Consider the following 26,187-nt stretch of genomic DNA (forward strand, 5'->3'; position numbering starts at 1 on the left):
GAGTCCTAACTTTAGTACTACTAAACTGAGAAAAAAAACCATTTTAAGACTTTCGGTGTTCACAGAAGGCATTTAGGAGTCCAAAAGTTAGGAGTCCTAACTTTACTACTACTAAATTGAGAAAAATCCTAATTTTAACACTTTCGGTATTCACAGAAGGCATTTAGGAGTCCTAAAGTTAGGAGTCCTAACTTTACTACTACTAAATTGAGAAAAATCCTAACTTTAAGACTTTCGGTATTCACAGAAGGCATTTAAGAGTCCTAAAGTTAGGACTCCTAACGTCTGTGACTACCGAAATGAGTAAGTGCATTCTGTGAATACCAAAATGAGTAAGTGCCTTCTGTGAATACCAAAATGATAGTAAGTTTAGGATTCTGTCTTAAGTTAGTTCTGTGAATCGGGCCCAGTATCCTTAACTTACTACCATTTTGGTATTCACAGAAGGCACTTACTCATTTTGGTATTCACAGAATGCACTTACTCATTTCGGTATTCACAGAAGTTAGGAGTCCTAACTTTAGGACTCTTAAATGCCTTCTGTGAATACCGAAAGTCTTAAGGTTAGGATTTTTCTCTATTTAGTAGTAGCAAAGTTAGGACTCCTAACTTTAGGACTCCTAAATGCCTTCTGTGAATACCGAAAGTCTTAAAGTTAGGATTTTTCTCTATTTAGTAGTAGTAAAGTTAGGACTCCTAACTTTAGGACTCCTAAATGACTTCTGTGAATACCGAAAGTCTTAAAATTAGGATTTTTCTCAATTTAGTAGTAGTAAAGTTAGGACTCCTAACTTTTGGACTCCTAAATGCCTTCTGTGAATACCGAAAGTCTTAAAATGTTTTTTTTTTCTCAGTTTAGTAGTAGTAACGTTAGGACTCCTTACTTTAGAACTCCTAAATGCCTGCTGTGAATACTGAAAGTCATAAAATTAGGATTTTTCTCAATTTAGTAGTAGTAAACTTAGGACTCCTAACTTTTGGACTCCTAAATGCTTTCTGTGAATACCGAAAGTCTTAAAAATGGATTGTTTCTCAGTTTAGTGGTAGTAAAGTTAGGACTCCTTACTTTAGAACTCCTAAATGCCTGCTGTGAATACCGAAAGTCTTAAAATTAGGATTTTTCTCAATTTAGTAGTAGTAAAGTTAGGACTCCTAACCTTCGGACTCCTAAATGCCTTCTGTGAATACCAAAAGTCTTAAAATTTGGATTTTTCTCAACTTTACTACTACTAAACTGAGAAAAATCCTAATTTAAATACTTTCGGTATTCACAGAAGGCATTTAGGAGTCCTAAAGTTAGGAGTCCTAACTTTACTACTACTAAATTGAGAAAAATCCTAATTTTAAGACTTTCAGTATTCACAGCAGGCATTTAGGAGTTCTAAAGTAAGGAGTCTTAACTTTACTACTACTAAACTGAGATAAAACCCAATTTTAAAACTTTCGGGATTCACAGAAGGCATTTAGGAGTCCAAAAGTTAGGAGTCCTAACTTTACTACTACTAAATTGAGAAAAATCCTAATTTTAAGACTTTCGGTATTCACAGAAGGCATTTAGGAGTCCTAAAGTTAGGAGTCCTAACTTTACTACTACTAAACTGAGAAAAATCCTAACTTTAAGACTTTCTGTATTCACAGAAGGCATTTAAGAGTCCTAAAGTTAGGACTCCTAACTTCTGTGAATACCGAAATGAGTAAGTGCATTCTGTGAATACCAAAATGAGTAAGTGCCTTCTGTGAATACCAAAATGGTAGTAAGTTTAGGATTTTGTCTTAAGTTAGTTCTGTGAATCGGGCCCAGAGAGTTTGCACTGCTCATTCCACAGTCAATTCAAAGCGACTTTCTTTGTTAAGGAAGACCACAAGGAGATAGGTCCGTGACTACTGAGCATCCTACAACAAGTATTAAGAAGACCGATTGTAGCACTCTTTGCAAACAATAAGGGCCTGATATACGACCCGTCAATTAGCGAGTCGCAAATTGCGTCGAATTTGTGACTCACAATTTGCGACTCGCTAATTGGAATGCACAACAGTGTTGCAGATACTGTTTGAGATTCCTAATGGTGCTGTAAATTGCATGCCTCATTAATATTAATGACGCAGGCGCATTTTGCAACCCCATTAGGAATGGCTAGCACTCACAGGCATGGTGGCCTGCTGGGGTCGGCAGACCACCATGCCTGTGATTTCTTTTTTAATAAATCAGTTTTTTTTTTTTTAAATGCAGCCTGTTTTGCTTAAAGGAAAATGTGATGCATTTAAAAAAGGAAAAGTTTAACTTTTCAGTTTCATTTTTTAAGGGCAGGCAGTGGTCTCTGGGACCACTGCCTGTTCTTAAAAAATATTTTCTCACATACTCACAAAGGGGAAGGGGTCCTCTGGAACCCCTTCCAGTTTGCAAGTGGTTTACCACCTACTTGAAGTAGGTGGCAAACTGCAAGTGTTTTGTGGCCGCAAATGCGGTGGGAAAACATTAGTACATAGCATGGTGACTCACTATTAGGAAGGGACACCCCTTCATAATAGCGAAAGTCGCAAATGCTATTTTGCGAGTCAGTGACCCGCAAAATAGCATTTGCGCATGCCATTACCCTTTTTTGCGTCCGCAAACGGGAGGATCTTCCATTTGCGGCTGCAAAAAAGGGTCGTACATCTGGCCCTTATTCTGCCAAAAAAACGACTACAAAGAAATACTTCCCTCCATGATAGAGTCCGGACAGTTTTCACCTCATTAACAAACCTTACAGCCTTAAACTAACAATAGATAGTAAACTTGCCCATGGTATGGCCAGTCATGGGTCCCATGCTAACTGTGCTAAAGAAGCCAAGTTGAAGCTGACAAGCTCCATATTTGGGTGAAACCAGTCTTGAGTAGCTTGTTTTCTGGTTCAAGGTGATCTGGGTAGGTTCCTAATAGAGCAGGGTTGAGACTGATATTCCTACGGCTGGGTTTAAACTGAGGTGGCATAGTATACAAAATAAGGATGGACTGGGATACGACCCGAGTAATTGTCAGTGGCTGAGATTAATTAAAGCATTTCATCCATTGTTTTTTAAGGTCGAGCCTAGTGCAGCGCATGTGTTGTCTAGGAAATCGGCCTCTTGGAATCACTACAGCTTTTGTTGAAGCTCGTGCATGAGGTGCTCACACGCAATTGGCCTTTGCGTCTGGCTTTAGCACGCAATTGGCGCAAGGCGTGTGGGTGTGCCAGCTTTTCATGAAATGGTTACTCCCAGAGTGTTTTGCTCTCGGGAGCCAGAAGCAGCGCACAGGGGTCATATGTTTTGGGTCAGGTTTCAAAGGCTCGTCCCCTCCACCCCATCTCCACAAGAGTGCGCGTCGCTTTAACTTAATAAGAGAAAGTGACCCTGTTTTTTCAGCTCACTGGAACGAAGACAGAAATTCTCAGCTAGTTTAACTGAAATTAAGGTTTCGCTGAAAGTATGTGCATATTCAAAGGAGCACCAAATGCCATACAAAGGGCATTAATTGTGAAAGAGCTCAGCCCATGCTAGAATTGATAACTAGTTGTCTGTGCACAAATGAAGACGTGGTATTATGCTTGTGAATTAAAAACATAATGTATTTGAATTTTTTTTGAATTTTTAAAATATTTATAGAGCGCTCTTATACCAGAATCGGTTTCATGGCGCTAGATAGCAGAAGATCAGTGGAAGCGGGGAAGAGGGCTAAGCAGCTGCAGATCTGGAAAACAAAAAGGTCTTAAGATGCTTACGGAATTCCAGGTAGGAAGATGACGTCCTAAGAGTAAATGGGAGTGAGTTCCAGAAGGAAGGAGCCAGCACTGCAAATCTGGCCCCACCAGACTTCTGTTTTCTGAAACGAGGGACTGACAAAAGGGCCAAATGAGTGGAACGGAGTTCTCTGGAAGGGAGATAGGGGGAAATGGCTTCGCACAAGAAAACGGGGGCGGTCCCTGATCTGGCCTGGTAGGTGATGCATCCAAGCTTGAAAAGGGCCCTCTCCCTCACTGGGAGCCAATGGAGGGACTGCAGCAAGGGGGTCGTGTGATTGAACCTGGAGAGTCCGTAAATCAGGCGAGCCGCCTGATTTTGAATCTGTTGGAGCCGACGGAGCAGGTAAGCCGGCGCACCGTTGTAAATAACGTTCCTGTAGTCGAGGCGCGAAAGCACCATGGCCATGAGGATGAGTTTGAGTGCAGCAGTTGAGAAGAAGCGGGAGACCCTTCGGATGATCCGAAGGGAGAAAAAACAGGCAGACACAACTGCATTGGTCTGCGTATGAAGGGTAAGCATGGGATTGATGAAAATGCCCAAGGTTTTGACCTTGGAAACAGGAAGAGGGGGAGGGCCAAGGGCAGAGGGCAAGAAGGAAGGGGACCAGGGACTGCAACCACCCCCCGTCAGGACCAATTCGGTCTTGTCCGGGTTTAATTTGAGGTGGTTGCAGTTCATCCACCCTTGGATAAAAAGCATAACCTTCTGGAAGTTAGAAGCCGAGGAAGGGGAAGAGGAAAGGTTGAAAACAAGTTGGAGGTCGTCGGCGTAATTGAACACCGAGACCTCCATCTGCTGTAAAGAAAAAATGAGGGGTGAAATGTATAAATTAAAAAGCAAGGGGGACAGGGAAGAGCCTTGGGGGACTCTGCATGTCACCCTCCTAAGAGGAGCAGTGAAGTTGGCAAGATGGACAGCCTGTTCCCTGTCCGTCAAGAAAGAACGGAGCCAGGCATAGGCCGTGCCCCCAATGCCCGCCGCTTCGACACGGGTCAACAAGATGTCGTCGTCCACCGTGTCGAACGCGGCGGACAGATCTAACAGGACCAGAGCCTGTGGCCGGCCAGTATCAATACCCTCTCTTAGTTGATCCATCACCGACACGACTACCTTCTCGGTAGAGTGCAGCGGGCGGAAGCCCGCCTGGCGGGCGGCAAGGCAGCCTGTGGATTCCACGAAGGAGCTCAGGGACCTGGTGATATGAGCCTCTGAGACCTTTGCGAGGTATGGAAGGAGGGAGATAGGGCGGTAATTGGCGGGCACAGAAGGATCGATGCCAGGCTTTTTCAAGATAGGGATGATGACTGCCGACTTATGGGCGAGGGGGACAATGCCAGAGTTAAGGGAGTGATTGATGAAGGTAAGTGGTGGAGAATAGCAGTTGGAAAAGAGCTCTTTTAGAACAAAAGCAGGGCCGATGTCCCGAGGGGAGCCTGATTTGATCCGGGCCAGAAGAGGAAGCAAAGAGTCTCGGGTGAGGGGAGGAAACTGAGTGAAGGAGGGGGCAGGGGGGGGTGGGGGAACAGCAGAAGGTACCGTGGGTGGGGGGGGAATGTTGGCCCTAATGAGGGCAATCTTCTCAAAGAAAAAAGAGTTGAGGGAATTACAAAGTGTTTGGGACGGGGGAATTTTAGAGATCGCCCTGTCGGAGGCAGCCAACTCGTGGATAGTGTTGAATATCTCCTTGGGTTGGTTTTCTGCTGCCAAGATTCTACCAGAGAAATACTCCGTTTTGGCTTTTAATATGTCACGTTTGTAATCTTTCAGAGACAAGCAGTAACTAGCCTTGAGGAGAGGGCAGTAGGTACGACGCCAGGCGCGTTCGGCTCTGCGGGTCGTATTCTCCTTTCAAATCGTTTTGATGTCTTGTAAAGGTAAATATTATGTTTATTGCCATTAGCATTAGCCCCGGAGACCACGTGTAGCACCCCACCGCTGCTAAGAAATACGATCACCATTCATAACATACTAAAGACGACGTTCATCTGGCTTGTCCAATAAGTTAACTTTGGGTCCCTGCTTCAAACTGCCGATTGAAATGGCCTTGAGACATCTTCAGAGCTTTTCTTTAGTGGATCTCTACAGGATCCTAGAGGTGGGCAAGCCCCAAAATGAACAGGGACAGCTGAGTTAAGACCCTGTGCGCGAGCAGAGCCGTGGCAATATTTGGCATGTAAATCATGCTCAAATCCGTGAGAAAATATGATACAGCTTCTGTTGAAATTGGCAACGTATATACACATAAGCGGCGTTCATTTGTGTTCACTGTACCTCTTGTCGTAAGCAGAATGGGTATTGCAAAACACTGACTGTGTTATCCCGCCAGCATAGACCCATGCACACATATATACAACAGCCATTTTTAGGTCCAGGGTCTCTCTGTTTGCGATCGATCATCAGCGCCCTTCCCTGACCCTGCAAGCTTCCCCCATGCACCCCGACCGCCCCCACTCTCACATGCACAAGTCATGAACCCTTTTCCTTCTGCATGACGCTGTCACTGGGAATCACACCCGCGCCTGACCAACACCTCCTTTCCTTCCATGAATACCCCTCTTTTGATAAACCCTTCCTCTACGCTCGATTGTCCACGCTGATCCTTCCTTTCATGAATATCTCTCCTTTGATGACCCCCTTCCTCTGAGCCCGATTGTTTGCATGGACCGCTGGTCATCCCTTAACCCGAGGATACAGTTTATTGCCCACTACTGTATGCACTCGCCCCTCTTCAAAGGAGCTACTATTGATCATGACCTTCCCACCCCCTGGGATTTGATCAGGCGCACACATTCCAAAGGAATCAGCAGAACACTCAGCTGCGTGACAGCCCCCTCCTATTGCATGGAGGGTAAGGGCCTCTACTGTAGCCACGTGTTGGAATGAGCCGGAACTGGGGGGGTGCCGGGGATGTCATCTTCATACTTCACAATGTCTTTATTGTAATACAGAGCGTTCACATGTCTTAAACCAGTGTATAAAAGACCAGGCCTCAGAGAGGCTAGTTAGAGCACCTCCTGAAGACACTATGGGAGTGTCCGAAATGACAGGCTCTCCTCATGAGAAATAAAACTCTGTTCTTGTTTTCCTGCCTTCAGCGCCCGTCTCTTTATTTGGTAATTGTTCAAGATGGGAACTAAGAGGGGTCTAGCGCCAGCAGCCTGGGCATCAGGAGCGACTTTTCCACAATTGGCGTCCCAACGCGGGGTCCATCAGCGACATAAGGTCCGGTAAGAGAGGTCCAGACGATGGGGTGAACATCTAAATGATTGGAGTATACCTGCCTTGAGAGGGCCCTCGTCCAGCTGCCGATTGAATGAACTTCACCGATTCCGAACGGACCTCTCTCAAGTGACCTATTGTCCTGACTGGAATCCCACAGGAATGCTGCGGTAAAAACATGGAGAAAGAGAACGATCGGGCGCTGGAAAAAGGAAGGCGAAGAACTGTCCACACGGTCCGGGTAAGGTTAAGTAGGACGTTTTTACATCTGATTGGTAGGATGGCTTGATCCATCTGATTGATTGATTGATTATTGATATTGGAAACGGTATTTAGATACTGGTATTGTTCATTGATTGGTTCATTTAGCCTTGAGTGCTACTTGAAGTATTGGTTCTCTTGGAGACATTCTCTGTTTGCAAACAGCGACAGATAGGAACGTCTCTCTCTCTTTGCAAATAGTGAAGGATAGGTAATGCGGACTTTTGTCCCCCATTGTAATCCGTCATACCTATTTTTTTCTCCCCATTGATTGATTGTTTGATCGAACATTGAATTGTTCGAAGTTGGTTCTCTTAAGGATCTTCTCTGCCTACAAACGGGGAAGAATAGGAATATTCTCTCTCCCTTTGCAGATAGTGAAGGGAAGGTAACGCAGGCTTTTGCCCCCATTGTAACCTGTCGTGCCTATTTCGTTCCTCATTGATTGATTGGTTGTCCGAACATTGACTGTTTGGAATTTGTTCTTTTTGGAGGTATTCTCTGTTTGCAAATAACATAGAAAAGAAATACTCTGTCTAGTCGTTGCAAGTAGTGAAGGGTAGGTAATGCGGACTTTTGTCCCCCGTTGTAATCTGTCATGCCTATCTACTCCCCACTGATTGATAAACCAGTTCCACCCGGACCATTTACTAGAGGTAGGTCATCTGGCCCGACCGGAGAGCACCCCTAGTGAAAAGGACATATGCAATAATAACAAAGTGATCACTGTATCCTGTTAACAGAAACTTTAGCACGAAACAAACTAGAAAGAAAGGAATAGGAAAACGAAATCAGTAGGCCACTGATGAAATTTTTATTAAATAACGAATAAGGAAACAACAACAATGCTTAATGATAAAACATATGATTGTCTTAGAAACAAGAAACGTTAGAAATAAGCCCGTAATGAGAAACATGAAAATGATAAGAGAAGCCAAGCTTGACATTGCGACGGCCACGAGGCAACAAGGCTTCATCGCCCCTCACTGCTCCAAACGTGTCTGTCCCACCGCCTGCCACGCCCCAATAACGGCAACCTGGGAAAGATACAAGTCAGCAGACATCCGCCCCCATTCTGGAAACTCCCAAAGTGCAACAGGTTTGCGGCTATGCCCAGCCGGAAGACGAGATCTTCAACACATGTAGGGCGGGTCCTGCTGCCAGCCGTTAACCGGAGATCACCACATGAGGTGGGCCTGAGGAGAGGCTGAGGCCGACGGGATCCAGCCGCGGTGGCGGCTGCGACAACACTGGAGAGTTGCAGGGGGGAATGTCCATGTCCCCGACCCCCCCTCTCTTAGACAGCCTGGGCCGACTTCCATAAGAGGCCTGGGGGTGGAGAGGCCACTACGCGAATAGCCCGAAGGCGGCACTACGCGCCAAGGTCTGTCCCCAGGATGAACCAAAGGACCCGTTCCTGGGGCCGTGGCGAAGAGCATCCGGCCGCCATCAACCGGAGGCCCGGCCCGAAATGTACTAGGCGCCACTTCTTCTATAATGGCTACGACAACCCTGGGGGGGGATGTCTTGCACATGCCTCCGACCCCCCCCCTCGTTCTCATCGCCTGGTCCGACCATAACAAATGTCAAGCGAGACGCCGTGGGGTGCACCGGGAGGGAGAGACGGCGCGAACGAGCCTCTCCCACCTCCCCAGGTGAAGGCTCCCCAGCTGCACCCCCAACGCTCCTCGCACCCAGCAAAGGGTTCGTCCACTGTGGCGATGCTGCGACGCCTCGCCCGGCAGGTTGGAGCCCGCCTGCTCATTTGACCCCGCGATTGCCGGTGGCTGCCGAACTCTCAAAATGGCGGTCGACCCTGTAAGAGCGGGCCCAGCATGAAGGAATGGCCCGGTCACTTGTTGACTCCACCATCATAAAAGTTCTCCAAGACCTTGAAGATTCTAGAGGAGCCGCGGGAGTCCCCGACCCCCGCAGACACCCCCGATGGGGAATGACTGCCATGATTGCCCGTGGAACGATGAAACTGTAGCCGCAGGACGTTGTCGCTCCCATGCTGGCGCCAGCCTCAGTTAGAATGACTAGAATCCTGCAGACTACAGTTCGGATCAGTTCCGGTGAAAACCCAGTATGACCCGGTAGGAAAATTGTTGCCTCCCTCCCCCTTTGACTGATGGTTCAGACCACCGATCCTTTCTCTTTTGCCCTTTAACGGAACTTTTGGACTACCGAAAGAAGCTCTGGGCCAACCACGAGTTAGTGGAGATTTAGACTATGCCTGGATCTGCTTGACTGCACCCAAAATGGCGCCGATGCAAATGAAACTTTCAACTCCTTGTTGTACCCCGATTGCTCAGCCTTGGTGTCATGGGATATGTATGTAGTTTTTAAACATATGGATTGATATAGGATGTGTAATGATTATGTGTTCGGACAATGGATTGATATAGGATGTATACTGTCAGTTCGGACAATGAATTGATATGGGATGGGTACTGATTATGTGTTCGGACAATGAAGGACAATGAATTGACATGAGATGGGTACCGATTGAACATTCGGACAATGAATTGTTGTTAAGGTTTGGCGCCTCATGATTGTTGCAAGTTCGAATCTCAACACTTATGATACTCGCTCACACTGAATTCTCGACATGTTTTTATTGCACTTGTCGTACTTTATTTTAAAATAAACACCCCCCGACTCCATTAGGGTTTTCACTAATAAAGTATCCCCACATCTACAGTTCCAGCCTGCTCCGTGGCCGGCCCACGGGGTTGTAGGCCTGTATTTGTGCACCGATATTCTTATTACAGATTTTTGGGAAAAGCGAACGTAGTTGTCACGCGTAGATTGATAAGTTTCAAATAAATGATCATTATTTCCGATATAACTAAAATACAGGTGAAATGACTCAGCTCGATTAGTTAAGAGTTAAAAGATGTAATATATAGAGATATTGCAGATATGAAGGGTCCAAGTTTTAGTTGTGTATTTTTCCCTTTTTGTACAGCCAAAAGCAACCGCTAAAGATCCTAGTATTTAGCTTATACTTTATATGCTACCTGCATAAGGAAAGTCACACTAACGGTCCACCTGGGCTTGAACGCCCAGTTGACAGGGACTGCATTCCGTGGAGATAGGCCGAGTATGCAGTAAGTAAAAGCCTTTCTGGGTTTATGCGCGCTAATGTGTCTATATATGTAGCCCCTGCCCCCTTCTTTTTCCCTCTCTCTGCAGGTCACATCGGAATGTCGATTAATGTACGAAAATGGTGATTTAGCGGACGAAGAGACGGGAAAGATGGTTTGATTATGGTATCTAACCGCGGCAAACCCCGAATAATGCAACCAAAAATGACATACAATAATGAATACATTCCTACGTTTAACTAAATAGGGAAAGTTTAAGGAATATTCCGAGGTAAGGTTTACACAAGTATCCTCCGCCGGGAGGACTAGGAATATTGCCAATATTTAAAAACCTACTACCTCCTTTTTTCGCATCCTCATAGACATGTAACTCAAAGCTGCCCCATTATTCTCCAAATTGACACCAACTGTTGTCTCAGCCTGGAAACACATTTGCTAAAATGACTCGAAAATACCACCGTGAGCATTAGCCCGACCAGGTTAGATCATGACCAATTGCCAAAGGCATAAGTGTGTACAATCAAAGCCACCAGTAAAGGCAGCCGGCGAATAAAAGAGAAGAAAAAAGGTAAAAAGAGCTTAGGATGCTAAGGATGCACAGCATACAGGAAAAGATAATTTTGGCCAATAACTGTTTTATGTTTTGTCTTGGATTTTTGTACATAATACATGTACTGTCTCCCCCGTCTGAGTTTGTGTATACGTGATGCATGGATCTACGTCATCCCTCTGCCTGTGTTTCCGTATTACTTAACCCCTGCTGTTCTGTGTTGTGTGCGCACTGAATGGACCATTATTGTACACGTTTCTCTCTCTCTCTCTCTCTCTCTCTCTCTCCACGTCATACATGTACCAAATGGTTCGTTTAGAGTGTGGGCGACTCTCTCTCTCTCTCTCTCTGAGGGTCCCCCTGTTCCCCCCTTGTGCAAGAACGTTGTGCCCCACCGGCACGAACCTAATTGGGTCTCTTCGAACACAAAGGTGTTCGGCAAAATTGACAGGAACTAAAACGATTGTAACTTGCCATATTACTACCTCTCCTTTCTGCAAAACGATAGAACCCGAGTTGGTAATGAAGGAAAGGACAGGTCAGACGACTGATGTCCCCTAATCTGGCCTTTTTATAGGGGGACTATAACGTCAATGGTCTTCTGTTTTTCAGTTCGTCAGAAATGCGATCCCCAATGCCCAGATTGTCCCACCCCTCTGCACTTAAGTGCGGATGTCCAAAGTGTCCTCGCTTCTCCCGATTGACCCCGGCTCCATATCAGCTATCCCCGAAGCACAATTAATAACCTTGATTAACCGTCACTCCCCAAGAAAAGCATGTTTGGTCTTTGCCCCCCCCCACATGATGACAACACCTCCTGCTTGCGAGAGTTAGCCGACCCCGAAGGGAGATGTAAGATCGTTAGTACTTGGGTTAAGGACTCGATTTTGAGTTTGATAGAATACACTGTCGATGGGAATCCGACTTCTCTCCGCGTATGTCATGAATGAACGCCAGATAGAAAGTACGAATTCAGTGGAAATGTCCTCCTACATACTCCATAAGTGGTGACTTCTGACTGTGACCGATGAACTTATTCCCTACCTACTTAGGGTTGGGGACGGAATTGAGATGTATAAATGTCTTCTCCTGCCAGTTTTTCTAAAAACTTGTTTTGTACCCATTCAAAGATACAATCACCGGAGGAGAGGAGCTGGACGTGACGCACAGCCGGGCCACAGATCATGAAGCACATGTGACCACAACCAAAGGTGGAGCCGCAGAGCAACGAGACGCGGGACGAGGCACAACTCTCAAACTCGGCAGATGAAGGAATGAAGGGCTGCCTTGAAGCCCTCGACTTGCTGACCCACTCGTGCCTGAAGTCCCCGTCCCCTTTTGAGTCCGACTGATGGGCCTGCCTGCTTGTTGTCCTTTGCTCCCTTGGTCCCTTGGTGTGTTCGAAGAATCTGGCCCCACTCCGCCCTCTCTTCCCTCGATTATTCAACAAACTCTTTCATATAAGTTTTGACTATAGAATTAGGTTTTGCCACGGAAGAAGAAAGACACGCATGTGCCCAGCATAAGGCACCCCTAAGAAGATCAGTTAGGAAACAGGACTGTGATCTAACAGCAGAGGACAGATCGCACCCTGCAACGCGTAAGGATGATTCCGAGCTGGACTTATAGCTCCACCGCCGGTGCTCAAAAGCGCCAACGAAAAGAAAACGGACTACCAGAGTCTACCAGTGGTGGCTCATCGTCGAAAAGACATTTTTACTAAGACCCCCCTTCCTGAACTTTCTACCCACCCCTTGACTAATTGCTTGTATCAAGCTGTATTCCTCCCTCAGCCATTTTTTCATCGGTCACTCATGTATTTAGTTTTCCAAAAGTCTCTTATAGCGCTGACAAAACCCAAAGGTATCAGAACACTTTTACTGTATGTTGATGTCACCAGAGAGAAAGTCAGAACCAGATTCTATGATGTGTCGGAACGTTTTTTTTTGATTGACCCTGACTAAAAGTATTATGCCGATATAAGTAACCCAACAAATGTAAATTCATACGTACAACATCTCGCCAATCGTAGCGACTATATATGGTTATATGCAATTTGCTAGCATTTGACGAACGCTATTTCATTGGCCACACATAACTATATGTACACTCCATCAGTTGGGGTAAACACAAATGTACTAGCGTATGTTAAAAAGCGGCGACTGTTGAAATTGGCAACGTATATACACATAAGCGGCGTTCATTTGTGTTCACTGTACCTCTTGTCGTAAGCAGAATGGGTATTGCAAAACACTGACTGTGTTATCCCGCCAGCATAGACCCATGCACACATATATACAACAGCCATTTTTAGGTACCATGGTCTCTCTGTTTGCGATCGATCATCAGCGCCCTTCCCTGACCCTGCAAGCTTCCCCCATGCACCCCGACCGCCCCCACTCTCACATGCACAAGTCATGAACCCTTCTCCTTCTGCATGACGCTGTCACTGGGAATCACACCCCGCGCCTGACCAACACCTCCTTTCCTTCCATGAATACCCCTCTTTTGATAAACCCTTCCTCTACGCTCGATTGTCCACGCAGATCCTTCCTTTCATGAATATCTCTCCTTTGATGACCCCCTTCCTCTGAGCCCGATTGTTTGCACGGACCGCTGGTCATCCCTTAGCCCGAGGATACAGTTTATTGCCCACTACTGTATGCACTCGCCCCTCTTCAAAGGAGCTACTATTGATCATGACCTTCCCACCCCCTGGGATTCGATCAGGCGCTCACATTCCAAAGGAATCAGCAGAACACTCAGCTGCGTGACAGCCCCCTCCTATTGCATGGAGGGTAAGGGCCTCTACTGTAGCCACGTGTTGGAATGAGCCGGAACTGGGGGGTGCCGGGGATGTCATCTTCATACTTCACAATGTCTTTATTGTAATACAGAGCGTTCACATGTCTTAAACCAGTGTATAAAAGACCAGGCCTCAGAGAGGCTAGTTAGAGCACCTCCTGAAGACACTATGGGAGTGTCCGAAATGACAGGCTCTCCTCATGAGAAATAAAACTCTGTTCTTGTTTTCCTGCCTCCAGCGCCCGTCTCTTTATTTGGTAATTGTTCAAGATGGGAACTAAGAGGCGTCTAGCGCCAGCAGCCTGGGCATCAGGAGCGTTATGGGCTGACTTTTCCACACTTCTTCAAATTTCAATAAAGTCTATTTCCTAAACACGAAAGAGTGTCACATTAGTACATCAGAACAAAATACTGCATTGATGGGCATTGATTAAAAGTGATTGTTTTTTTAACAGGCACTGAGAAACATTCCTGTCCCCCACCCAAGCCCTGATGACAGTCCCATTAATGAACTCAGAGGACAAGTCATATGTCATATGTACCCTACGCCTGACCTTCAGGGAGAAGCCAGAAAAATAAATTATTTTACACTTTAAACCATATTGCAAATGTCACTAAGTGAGTGAGTGCGATGAGGTATTCAGAGGATTGCTCACCCTGACGGATTATGAAATCTCCTTTTTTCCCTCCACCCTGCATTGTCTTTTTTGTTATTACTTTCCTTCCTTCTTTCATCTTTCTGGCCTTTTCCAACCTTTCATCCATCTTTCATTCCAGCCATCCTTCTTGAATACAGCCTTTATTCTCTCTATTCTTTTTTGTGTGTTTTTCCTTTCTTTCTTTCTCCTTTTATCCATACATACATAAACATCCTTCGGTTCTTCCTTCTCTCCATCCATACATTCATCAGTACAAACATCATCCATGTTCCTTCCTGTCTTTAAAATCAGTCCATCTATCCTTCTCTTAATAACAATAATCCACATTTGTGAAGCGGGAACAATCACCCGTAAGGGTCACCAGGTACTGTGGCCATCAGGAAGATTAAGCAAGCTATTGCCCAGTCACATGGTGCTGGGCTAATCTATCGCCAGCGCCGGGGATCGAACCATGATCACCAGATTCCACCATTAGTCGCCCTGGTCGCGGAGCTACACCTCTACCCTTAATCAATTCATTCTTCTCTGCATCTGCCTACTCTTCTCTCCATCAATCAACTCTTCTGTCCATCCATACTCTGCACCCTCCCATCATCCATCTAATCATTCTCTCGAACTATCCATCCCTCATCCATCTCTGCATTCAGCCATCAACGCTGCCTTCCATCTCACCGTCCATCCAAAAGCCAATAAATCCATTCTTCCAGCCATTCATCTTTGTCTCATTCCTTCCTCCTTTCCAAACTTTTTTGTTCCTTTTGATTCCACTTCTCAGAACTTCATCATTCTATGCTCTTACTCTTGTATTTATGAGCTTCTGTTTGGAGGCCAATGATCTGATCAAAGAAAAAGGAGCTATAAACAGAAGTTTAATGTTTTCTTTGTTAGTCAGAAATGATAAGTGGCACTTTTATTTTTTTATTTATTTTGAAATTTTTATATAGCGCGAACAAGATCTTTGCAGATATCAGAGCGCTTTAAAAAAGAAGGGGTAAGAAAACAAGAGAGTGATTAACAGACTTTTGAGCACAGAATAGTTGTAGGTAATAAATGAGTAGCAAAATAGGGTAGGTACATGAGGGAGCATAGTCAATCAGCTAAACCAATAATACAAATAGACAATCAGATAAACGAATAGTACAAATAGGTGGAGAGTCTCAAATAGATCCAAAGTAAAAGTTCAGGTGAATTTAGCCATGAGGATAGCTTTTACTTTTTTCTTTAAAAATGTAGTGGAGGAGATAAGCCTGGTTTCTGGAGGGAGTGAATACCAGATCCTGGGTGCCATTCCTGAAAATATGTTTTTTCCTTCCGGAATCTTCGAGGTTTCAGAAGAAGATTTTTTGTACTTCTAGTGGTTCTTGAGCCACCAGATATTGTCAGCTTCTGAGTGAGGTAGCCGGGTGAGTTGTGGTGTACAGCCCTATGTGTCATGCAGGCAATTTTCAGATGTATTCTGGCTTCAAAAGGCAGCCAGTTCAGGGATTTTAGGTCAGGGTAAATATGCGAGTGTTTTTTTGTTTTTAATGCTACTAAAGTGTGCGTGTGGGGCGGGGGGGGTTCATGACACCCTTCTGTGGCCCAGATTCTTATTACAGGTGGATCAACATTATAGTGTGTTAAATCAAACTGAGGTTTTTGTACAGCGCACATCCTGAACTTGCGTATTTGAAGGTTGTCTCATACCTGATAATGAAGAAAAAGGAGGCTCGGTGAAATGAATTACTTTCTTAGGTTCACATGGTTTGGTAAAGCGGGGAAGTCGGGATGGATCTCAGGTTTACTCATCAGACTGTGCACTTCAGGTACTAGTTGACTCTCTCTAAGGTCAAAGCTTTATCTTAGATCTTTGCACATGAGTGTGGTGGGCAGACGGAAACCACAGGAAAGCTGGGTTCAAAGGCACTAGCATCTGCTACCTGATGGAAGTGGGGGGCGGGGCTGGGGTGGGGAGAAGGAAAAAATGTTTTACTTGAGCCGGCTGGCTGCCGTCTCCTTCCTCCATCCTCTTCTTCCTGTGTCCGCCGGCAACAAAAAGCACCCGGGTTTCCAAGCTCCCCATAGCCAATCACAATGCTGCACTGCAGCGTTGTGATTGCTCTGAGCACTGTGGATCGGCACTCAGACGGGTAATGGGAGGCTTTGCATGTTTCTCGCCAGGTTGTTTAAAGCAAGCCTGGTAGGGAAGATGAAAATTGCACGGGACTGTTTGGCCAGCCCGAGAGGGCTGGCAAAGCAGTCATGCCCAGTTGAGCAGTGTAAACCACTCCTCTCCCTGATCTGGCCAGCCCCGGCCTGCCTCGAGAGCCACTGACTCAATATAACAAACAATGGCATAGCCAATAGGTGTCGCCTCTGGGAACTTATAAGTGTTAACTTATCCAGCACAATATCCTTGGTACAACAACATCAACTGTTGCATGGCTAAACACTTATAATGTTCCAAAGGCGAGACCTATTGGCTATGCCAATGCTTGTTTGTATTCTTATGTGTGACGCCTTAAGTACGATGTGCACACCCAGACGTGGGTTCTGTGCTTACTGTACCACCGGAACCTAGCTTCCCCCGATTGATGAGCTCCAGACAGGGCAAAACAGGTCTTGGGTTGTTGGTGTTCCAGTTCAGGGAGGACCTGGCCTGGCAGTTCGGGCTGGACTGTTCCCATTGGAGCAGGGTCAAGACTGATTTAAACACGACCGGGTCCAAACTGAGTTGGCATGGTAAGCAACATAACCGTAGACTTGGATGTGTGTCTGAGTAATTATCAGTGGTTGAGGTGAATGAAGCATTCCATCCGTCACTTATTTGTACACTTCAGTGTAATGACCAGGTAAAAGGTCATTCCTGACCCCCTATCTGTCCCGTCTGAGTTATCTATGATAATTATGCTGTTTCTCTATAGTAGAAGTGAGAAGCGCAGAGCTCTCATGCTTTCCAGTTCCATTTGTGCAGAGCTCAGCCAGCGAGGGTTTTTTTTTTAGCTTACTGGGATTTATAGTAATTTTGATCCCATTATAAATCATGGACTACTAGTCCTAGAACGTTAAGAAAAATCCTAAACTGGGTGACCCTTGGAAACCAGAGAATTCGATACCCACTTGTCATAATACAACTCTGCTGCTGGGGGTTGCGACCACACTGTAGAAGTAGCCTAATTAAAAAGAAACATTCTAAATGCGTCAGCTGGTCGTTGGCAGATGCTCATCCTTGCTGAGTTGCAGTTTTCGTCGTTCCATCCGTTTATGGTGTAAATAGGAGATAATTCCGCACACCCTTCGAGTCCATTTTCATTGTTAGGCTCACCAAACAACCAAAATCTGTAAAGAAACCAAATGGATAAAACATCACACAGGAGCATGCCAGTATCGTCCTGGTTTAATTAAATTAAATTATACTGACTTTAGAAATTATGTAGTTCGAAATATTGTACATGAAGACGCAACTTCATAGTAATTTGAGAAGGAGAGGAGAAAGAAAATGGTCATTTAGGCTTCTTCCAAAACCGGGTAACAAATCCTGTGCTGTGGGCTTAGAAAAGGAGTGTATAAAACAGCATACATCTCTCTGATCGCCTTGAGAAATGGAAATAGATGTTGATTCCATCGGACAGGTATTGGGTCACTTTCTGCACCCTCTGAAACCTCACCGTGGAAGGACAAGAAAAAACGCAATTTCCTTGAAATAATTTGCACAAAATAATTCGTACACACAATTTTCATGTGGCAATTTTCATGCAAAAGGTGGTATTTTTCTCCCAAAAATTCAAGATTGGGAGAAGTGTACCGAGAACTGCGCACCCCATTTTAATGTGTGTGTAACCTGTGGCTTGAATTATTTGGAAGCACCACTTAAGCTTCCCAGTGCATGCACAGGATACCCAGGTGATGACTGGAGCTAGGGGTGAACTATACTCTTGAGAAGCTAGTTGACATTTCAAAACAGCATGCGGCGGGGAAGAGGTAACCGGAATAAACGGCAGTCTGAAAAAAATGTCATCCAAAGCATCTACTTGACACCAAATGCTAATAAAGAGAACTAAACAAAAATATCAAGAAAGACACTACTAAGTCTAAAGGAGAGGAGTCATCCTGCCTTGAACCTCCTCTCCTACCTCTCCTACCTACAACATGTTTCTTAGGCAGCTGGAAAATATGTATACTTCTGTAAAACGTAACCAACTGCAGAGAGCAAACTACAGATCGTGTGTCCATCATTCTTATTCCTGTAGGCACAGCACACAAACATCTGTGATTATCTAGCTGTCTAGACACATTTTAAATCAAGTAGAACATGCATTCCCGAACAAATGCTTTAGGTTATTCTTTCCCAGGAGTGTAGTTCAAGTTACAACATGGATCAAACTAAAATTACTTTTTAAAATAGATTGCCTGAGATAACGTATTCAAGATGTAAACATTAAACCACGTCTCAGCAGTACCTTCCCCTACCCCCTCTAACTTCACACCTCAGTCCATAGAGTAAATTCTGAAAGCTTCACATTTTAGAATGTAGAGCCATATTATCAAAAACGGCGATAACATTATCGCCGATTCAGCGGCAGGAAACTGCTGATATCGGCGATAAGGGGCTTGATAATATGCCCTTGATAATTCCAAAAGAAGACCAGGTTCTGGTGTGAAGGACATCAAACCTGGGCTTCTATTGGAATTCTCAAGGGCATATTATCAGGCCCCTTTAGTAGCAGTTTCCTGCCGCTAAATCGGCGATAATGTTATCGCCGTTCTTGATAATATGGCCCAGAGTCTTAACAAGATTTAATGGTATTGAAAAAGTGGTTCAAGTACTACTGTCGCTAAGTTCTAATGGAGTGTTCATAGTAAAATCTTTCAAAATGGAGGCACTGACGTCATTATTTACAATGAGGACTGCAAAAACTTAGGATCAACATCTTTCTTAATGACCATCCACCCTACTTAAATGATGCAAGATCTCACCAGTATCCCTATTAATTTCATAGTATTGTCTTATAAATGGATGAGATCTGCCACACAGAATGTAAGTCTCTTAGCCAAACTACTTTCACTATCCCTGGTTTCTATGTTTATCAAAGAACATATGTATCATAAATCTAACAAAGAGATCCATCGTCTTATTATATACTTATAATGGTAAGTAAAATCGTATTAAAAAACATTTAGTTATCATTAATATTGTTGCATTAAATATAGTTTTTAAATATACATACAATTAAATATTACATAAATTAAATAGTAACATTAATTTAATAAAAATATACTAGTCTAACCCTTTAAGTGCTGCCGTCGGCCAACGGTCGTCACGGGCACTACCTCCCCAGTGCTGCGTGCGACCGTTGGACGTCCAGTTCAGCACTGGATAATGGACAGCGCAGCACTGGGGAGGTATGTTTACGAAGCTCCTAAGGTGTTAATATATAGTTCAACAAATATACCAAATACAAAAATGAATATTTAACTAATAATTTATATTTATATCATAATTTAAGAATTTGACACATAATGTAATATTATAACAAATAAATATATATATATGTGTGCGTGTGTGTATATATATATTCACTGAAAAAACCATAGGTTATAGACCATATATAGTTAGGAATTAGCATTTAAAAAACCTTATTTTACTCACACAAAACCATTGAAATTCCATATATAGTTAGTTGCACTAACTATATATCGCGCACCCGCAATCCACTGCTGATGATGTCACATATTACATCATTCATGACATGGTCAGTGACATCACTGATGACATCACTGATGACATCTCAAATGACATCACTGATGAACTGATAACAACATCCAGTGATTTTTTGTTTCTGTAAAGTTTAAATATGTCTTACATATTGAAGAATGAGTGGATGTGTAAGTGTCTGGACGAAGGATTTAGTAGATGCATGACTGACTGTATGACTGAGTGATTAAATGTGTCTCACTGAGTGCATGGGTTAGTGACTAAACTGTCTTAATTTGTGCATCATTATGTCTGTTGTTCTATAAACTGCTGCATGTGTTGATCAGTAGCTATATGAGTAACTATATGGGTTATTGATTGATTGCCCAAGTATTTGTATGAGAGACTGAGTGTGTGTGTGGCTGGCTGGGAGGTGTATGACTCTGTGCAGATCAATGTGTACTTGTATCAATGATTGTATAAGAAGGTAAGTATGTGTTAGTATATGTTTGAAAATGTAAGGTGCTCTATGTTTAACTGTATAGACAAGAAGATGGAAGTGTCATTGATTCTTTACAGGACTGACTAGGTGTGTGAGTAACTCCATGGATGAGTGGCAGACTGTGAGTGTCTGTATAGGTGTATGAGTGCATATGATAGTGTTGTAAAGATGAGTGATTGTATGTATGAATGATTGTATGGGTGAATGAGTGAAGGTGTGTGTAGACGTAGGAATCAGTGAGTGCGTATGTAGTAACTAGTATTGGTGTGTCAATGGTTTCAAAAATTATACTCTGTATTTAACACTGGGTGAAACAGAGGTTATATTAAAATGTGAGGAGATGCATTGTATTGTCACATGAATGATATCATCAGTGATGTGGTCATTGATGTCAAATGAGATGTCATCAGTGATGTCATCAGTGATGTCATTTGAGATGTCATCAGTGATGTCATCAGTGATGTCACTGACCATGTCATGAATGATGTAATATGTGACATCATCAGCAGTGGATTGCGGGTGCGCGATATATAGTTAGTGCAACTAACTATATATGGAATTTCAATGGTTTTGTGTGAGTAAAATAAGGTTTTTTAAATGCTAATTCCTAACTATATATGGTCTATAACCTATAGTTTTTTCAGTGAATTTTCAAGGTTTTGTAAATGCTAATTCCTAACTATATATGGTCTATAACCTATGGTTTTTTCAGTGAATTTCAATGTTTTTTTAATAGCAAATATCATAAGGTGTCGAATGTCAAGTACGTGGTAAGTAAAAACATTTTCGTGTTTATGCACACTGATCTGCTTTGAATGATGCCCCCCGCCCCTCATTTCTATTAGGAGTACTCTCTCTTTGCAGATAGTGAAAGGTAGTTAACGCAGGCCTTTGCCCCCGTTGTAATACGTCGTGCCTGCTTCTCTCTCCATTTGATTGATTGTTATCCAAGCATTTACTGTTTTAGAATTGGTTCTCTTTGGTTCATTCTCTATTTACAAACAAACACAGAGTCGCAATACTCTGTTTAGTCTTTGCAGATAACGAAAAATCGTGTAAAAAAACAAAAGGAATCGAGCAAAATCAGTAGGCCACTAATGGGATCTCTTTTTGACCTCGCTAAAATAGAAACATTAAGAACAACCCCTCATGACAAATACGAAACTAGTGAGATGAACTGAACTCCACACCATGATGGCTGCAATACAGCTCGGCTCCGCCACCCACCCCGCCCAAAATAACGATAAAGAGCGGCTGCCATGATTGCTCGCGGAATGGCCACGACGGAGCTACGAAATGGTGGTGCTCTCATGCTAACGCCAGCTTCAGTCTGAAACATCCAGAAACACTGTAGACTACCAATTCGATCAGTTCCGGTAGCGCCCCAATGTAACCCGGTAGAGAAGAACTAGCCCTCCCCTCTTTGACTGATGGTTCTTGTTGCCTGTCCCTTCTGTTGTCATTTAACAGAACTATTTAGCCTGCTGAAAGGGGTTGTGTTCCGACCGCTGGTTGGTGGAGACATTTTGACTATATTCTGGACCTGCGTTGTCGCGTAATGCGTCATATGACGCGCCGCGTGAGCGCATCCGGAAGTCATCCGGGGCGCGACGCGCAGCGCGTAACGTAAGCATAACAGGTCATGTGACTTGTTAATAAAACTTTTCATTGGTTCATTTTACTTTTCTTATTCTAATGATGAAAGGCTTGGTCATATGACCTAAAAATTACGCTTTTTATTACTTCCGAACATTATTTTTTCTTAAATATATGTTATAATGTTCCAGGCTAATGTACTTTCCCGGAAAATTTACAACTGTCCTGCAAGTAAAATATATTCTTTTTTCGAGAAAAAGAGCGTTTCTTCGTCCCATGACGGAGCCGTTGAGCAAAAGAGGGTCGACCTGCTGTCTTAGTCGCCGATACGCCTGAATATGAGATTCTTATCGATCACTTTATGTTGCAGGAGTAGAAAACACAACAGCCCTTGACCATTTATCTTTACTGCGTTCCTGCGTATTATACCTTTTACCCTTCATGTAATTGGTCTGCTTTATTTCACTTGCCTTTTAATGATTCTAAAACAGTGACTATTATTAAAAACTTTACCAATGTATATACTACTACCATGTTTTCTTTTAAAAATCTTTATTGTGAAAATTTCATTATACAAATACGAGCCTATAACCACGTGGGCCGGCCACGGAGCAAACTGTAATCGTATATGATGAGTAGACATTTACACTGTAGAGGAACGTAACGGGCGGGCCATTAGGTTGCAAGAACTAAGGTGTCTAACAGTTGCGGAATCGGTGGACGTACATTTTATAATTAAAATACGACAGGGCCAGTTACAATAAAATTATCTAGATATACATTTGCGGGCAAGTACCATGGGTGACGTTAATTCGAACTTTCAATAGTACAGTAATCAATAACACATCAGAACTTAATATCAATAGGGATGTCGAAATATTCAATCAATTCTCGTCCCCGCCCGCCATATGCTTCAAAACTGCATACGTATCTCGTGATTTCAAGGTTCTGCAACCAGTACACAACAAGGAGTTACGAGTCCCATTTATTCGGCGCCATTTTGGGCGAGGACGGGCAGGTCCAGGATATAGTCAAAATGTCTCTACCAACCATCGACTATGATGATGTTCATATGCTGTATTTATTAGAGTAACACTCATCTGTCCACATGAAATTAATTTGCCACAATCTAAACATGTCATTTTAATCTTTCCAAAGTTCTAAATATTTGGGACCATTTCCCTTGCCTCTGATGCTGTCAGTGCCACTTCTTTGATGAATGTACTGGCAGGTCGGGGGTTCTCCTCCAAATCTCTCTTTCATGCAGCACTATAATTAATTGGTGCCACCTCTCCATATGACGATGCATGGTATAGTTACCATAACTATATTTTTTTTCGGTTCCTCTGGAGAGTACATCGTGGCAGATGAAGCGTGTAACGTACCGGGAATTTACCTTTTTTTGCATGTACAGGAAAGGAAAAAAAAAATTGAGCGTCCGAGTTCTAAAGTGTCCCAGGGCCATTTTAGTACACCAGGCCCAAATCCAAAGAACAGGCCGCCATTTTGAGAGTCCTGTTGCAGCCGCCTGTCGCTGTAGCATCAAGAGCGGCCGAAACTCAGCTGAATGGCAACTGAAACGGTAAAGGGGCGCCCCACTACAGCAGACGAGCCTCCACCTAGGAAGGCCCGTTCAAGCCGGCTCCCCCCCCCCCTTCGGGCACCCCACGCCGTTATTCGGAGCAGTATTGTAGGATGGCCACACCAGTGCAGCAACTTGCTAGACATCACCTCGGTGGTAACCGAATCTCAGCGCCTTCTGGTGTCTTCTCTTCAGAAAATATTCTTGCGCTACCTTTGCCCCATTCGCACATCGGTCCGCTACTGACGCCATCTCACAGGCTAATGGGGCGCCCCACGCCGAGTTTCAGCATTGTAGGATGACCACACCAGTACAGCAACTTGCTAGACATCACCTCGGTGCCATCCGGATCTCGGCGCCCCACTGCAGATGAAGTGCCTCTCAACTATGAAACCACCACGGTGCCATCCGGATCTTGGCGCCTTGTGCTGGTTCCGGCCTATTCACACATCGGTCCGCTACTGACGCCATCTCACAGGCCAACGGGGCGCCCCACGCCGACTTTCAGCATTGTAGGATGGCCACACCAGTGCGGCAACTTGCTAGACATCACCTCGGTGCCATCCGGATCTTGGCATCTCAACGCCTAGTGGTATCTTCCATACAGAAAATTTTGTTGCGCTGCCTTTGGCCCCATTCGCACATCGGTCCGCTACTGACGCCATCTCACAGGCCAACAGGGCGCCCCACGCCGACTTTTACCATTGTAGGATGGCCACACCAGTGCCACAACTTGCTAGACACCACCTCGGTGCCATCCGGATCTTGGCATCTCAGCGCCTTGTGGTGTCTTCTATTCAGAAAACATTGTTGCGCTGCCTTTGGCCCCATTCACACATCGGTCCGCTACTGACGCCATCTCACAGGCCAACGGGGCGCCCCACGCCGACTTTCAACATTGTAGGATGGCCACACCAGTGCACCTTACTAGACACCACCTCGGTGCCATCCGGATCTTGGCGCGTTGTGCTGCCTTCGGCCTATTCGCACATCGGTCCGCTACTGACGCGAACTCACAGGCCAACAGGGCGCCCCACGCCGACTTTCAGCATTGTAGGATGGCCACACCAGTGCTGCAACTTGCTGGACACCACCTCGGTGCCATCCGGATCTTGGCGCGTTGTGTTGCCTTCGGCCTATTCGCACATCGGTCCGCTACTGACTCCGCCTCACGTGCCAACGTATTTTCTCCGCATTTTATACCCTATGCCGCATAACAGGTCATGTGACTTGTTTATAAAACTTTTCATTGGTTCATTTTACTTTTGGTTTCCTAATGATGGAAGGCTTGATCATATGACCTAAAAACAACACTTTTCATTGGATGAAAACTTTTTTTTTCCCCAAACGATGAAAGCCCCACCTTGTTTCTGGATGTTTCAGACTGAAGCTGGCGTCACCATGAAAGCACCACCATCTCGTGGCACCGTCGTAGTCATTCCGCGAGCAATCATGGCAGCCGCTCCCCACCAGAAGCCTGCAGGAGTCGGGGGCCCCCAAAACTTTTGATGAATCCTCAAGGCGGAGGGGACGCTTTCGAGAATGGGGTCCAAGACCTAGCAGACAAGCGTCCGATTTCCAAGGTGTCCCAGGGCCATTTCAGTGGACCAGGCCCAAAAAGGAAACAGCCTGCCGCCATTTTGAGAGTCCTGTGACAGCCGCCTATCGCTGCACCGCAAGAGTGGGCGCAACTCAGCTGAATTGCGGCTTTTGACACAGTGGACCAAAAGCGGACGGAATGGCAACTGAAACGATAAAGGGGCGCCCAACTACAACAGATGAGACTCCACCTGGAGAGGCCCGTTCACGCCGCCTCCCCCGGGGCGCCCCACGCCGTTATTCGGAGCAGCATTGTAGGATACCAAAACCAGTGCGGCAACTTACTGGACATCACCTTGGTGCCATCGTTCTGCTGCCTTGGAACTATTCGCACAACAGTTTGCTACTGATGACCCACCCCCCGCGACGCCCCACGCCGGAATCCGAAATCAGTGAAATCTGGGCGTTGTGCTGCGTTGGGACTATTCGCACAGCCGACCGCTACTTCGTTGTTTTTCCCTAAAAATGTTTATATGTTATTACTGTTTTTGTTTTCTTGTATATATTTATAAGTTATTAAAGTTTTATAATCTTACTACTTTGTTGGAGTGCTATATATTTTTAATGTGACACATAATTGTAAAAACTTTGATGTACAAAGAGTCATCCCTGGAATCTTCCGCTTCAGGCTCGGTCCCCTCCCCAATCACAATACAGGATGGTTTTCAGATAATAGGAACGCGTCTGCTGTGACGGATCTCATCGAGTGTGGGCCTTGATCTACTATAACTCCTTTGAAGAGGGGTGATTCTTTACAGCTGGGGCCATAAACTACATCTGCAGGGCTAGTTGATAGCCTAGGACCGGCCTGGACAATCGGACACAGAGGAAAAGGAGTGTCAGAGGGTGCGGTAGTGAATAGGGCGAA

The 26,187-nt window shown here is 44.7% G+C and overlaps 1 protein-coding gene across 1 annotated transcript in view; it reads right to left on the reverse strand.

Annotated features, from left to right (window-relative positions):
• Window positions 1-15,214: 15,214 nt before the first annotated feature.
• Window positions 15,215-26,187, reverse strand: part of LOC144770367 (CD209 antigen-like protein C) — a 218,353-nt gene continuing 207,380 nt past the window's right edge. The window contains exon 6 of the mRNA XM_078654833.1: window positions 15,215-17,684. Within this exon, the coding sequence (XP_078510959.1) occupies window positions 17,519-17,684 (166 nt within the window). The 3' untranslated portion in view covers window positions 15,215-17,518. The remainder of the gene's footprint in view (window positions 17,685-26,187) is intronic.

This window comes from Lissotriton helveticus, chromosome 7 (assembly GCF_964261635.1).
Source record: "Lissotriton helveticus chromosome 7, aLisHel1.1, whole genome shotgun sequence".
In the NCBI taxonomy this organism is placed as follows: Eukaryota; Metazoa; Chordata; class Amphibia; order Caudata; family Salamandridae; genus Lissotriton; species Lissotriton helveticus.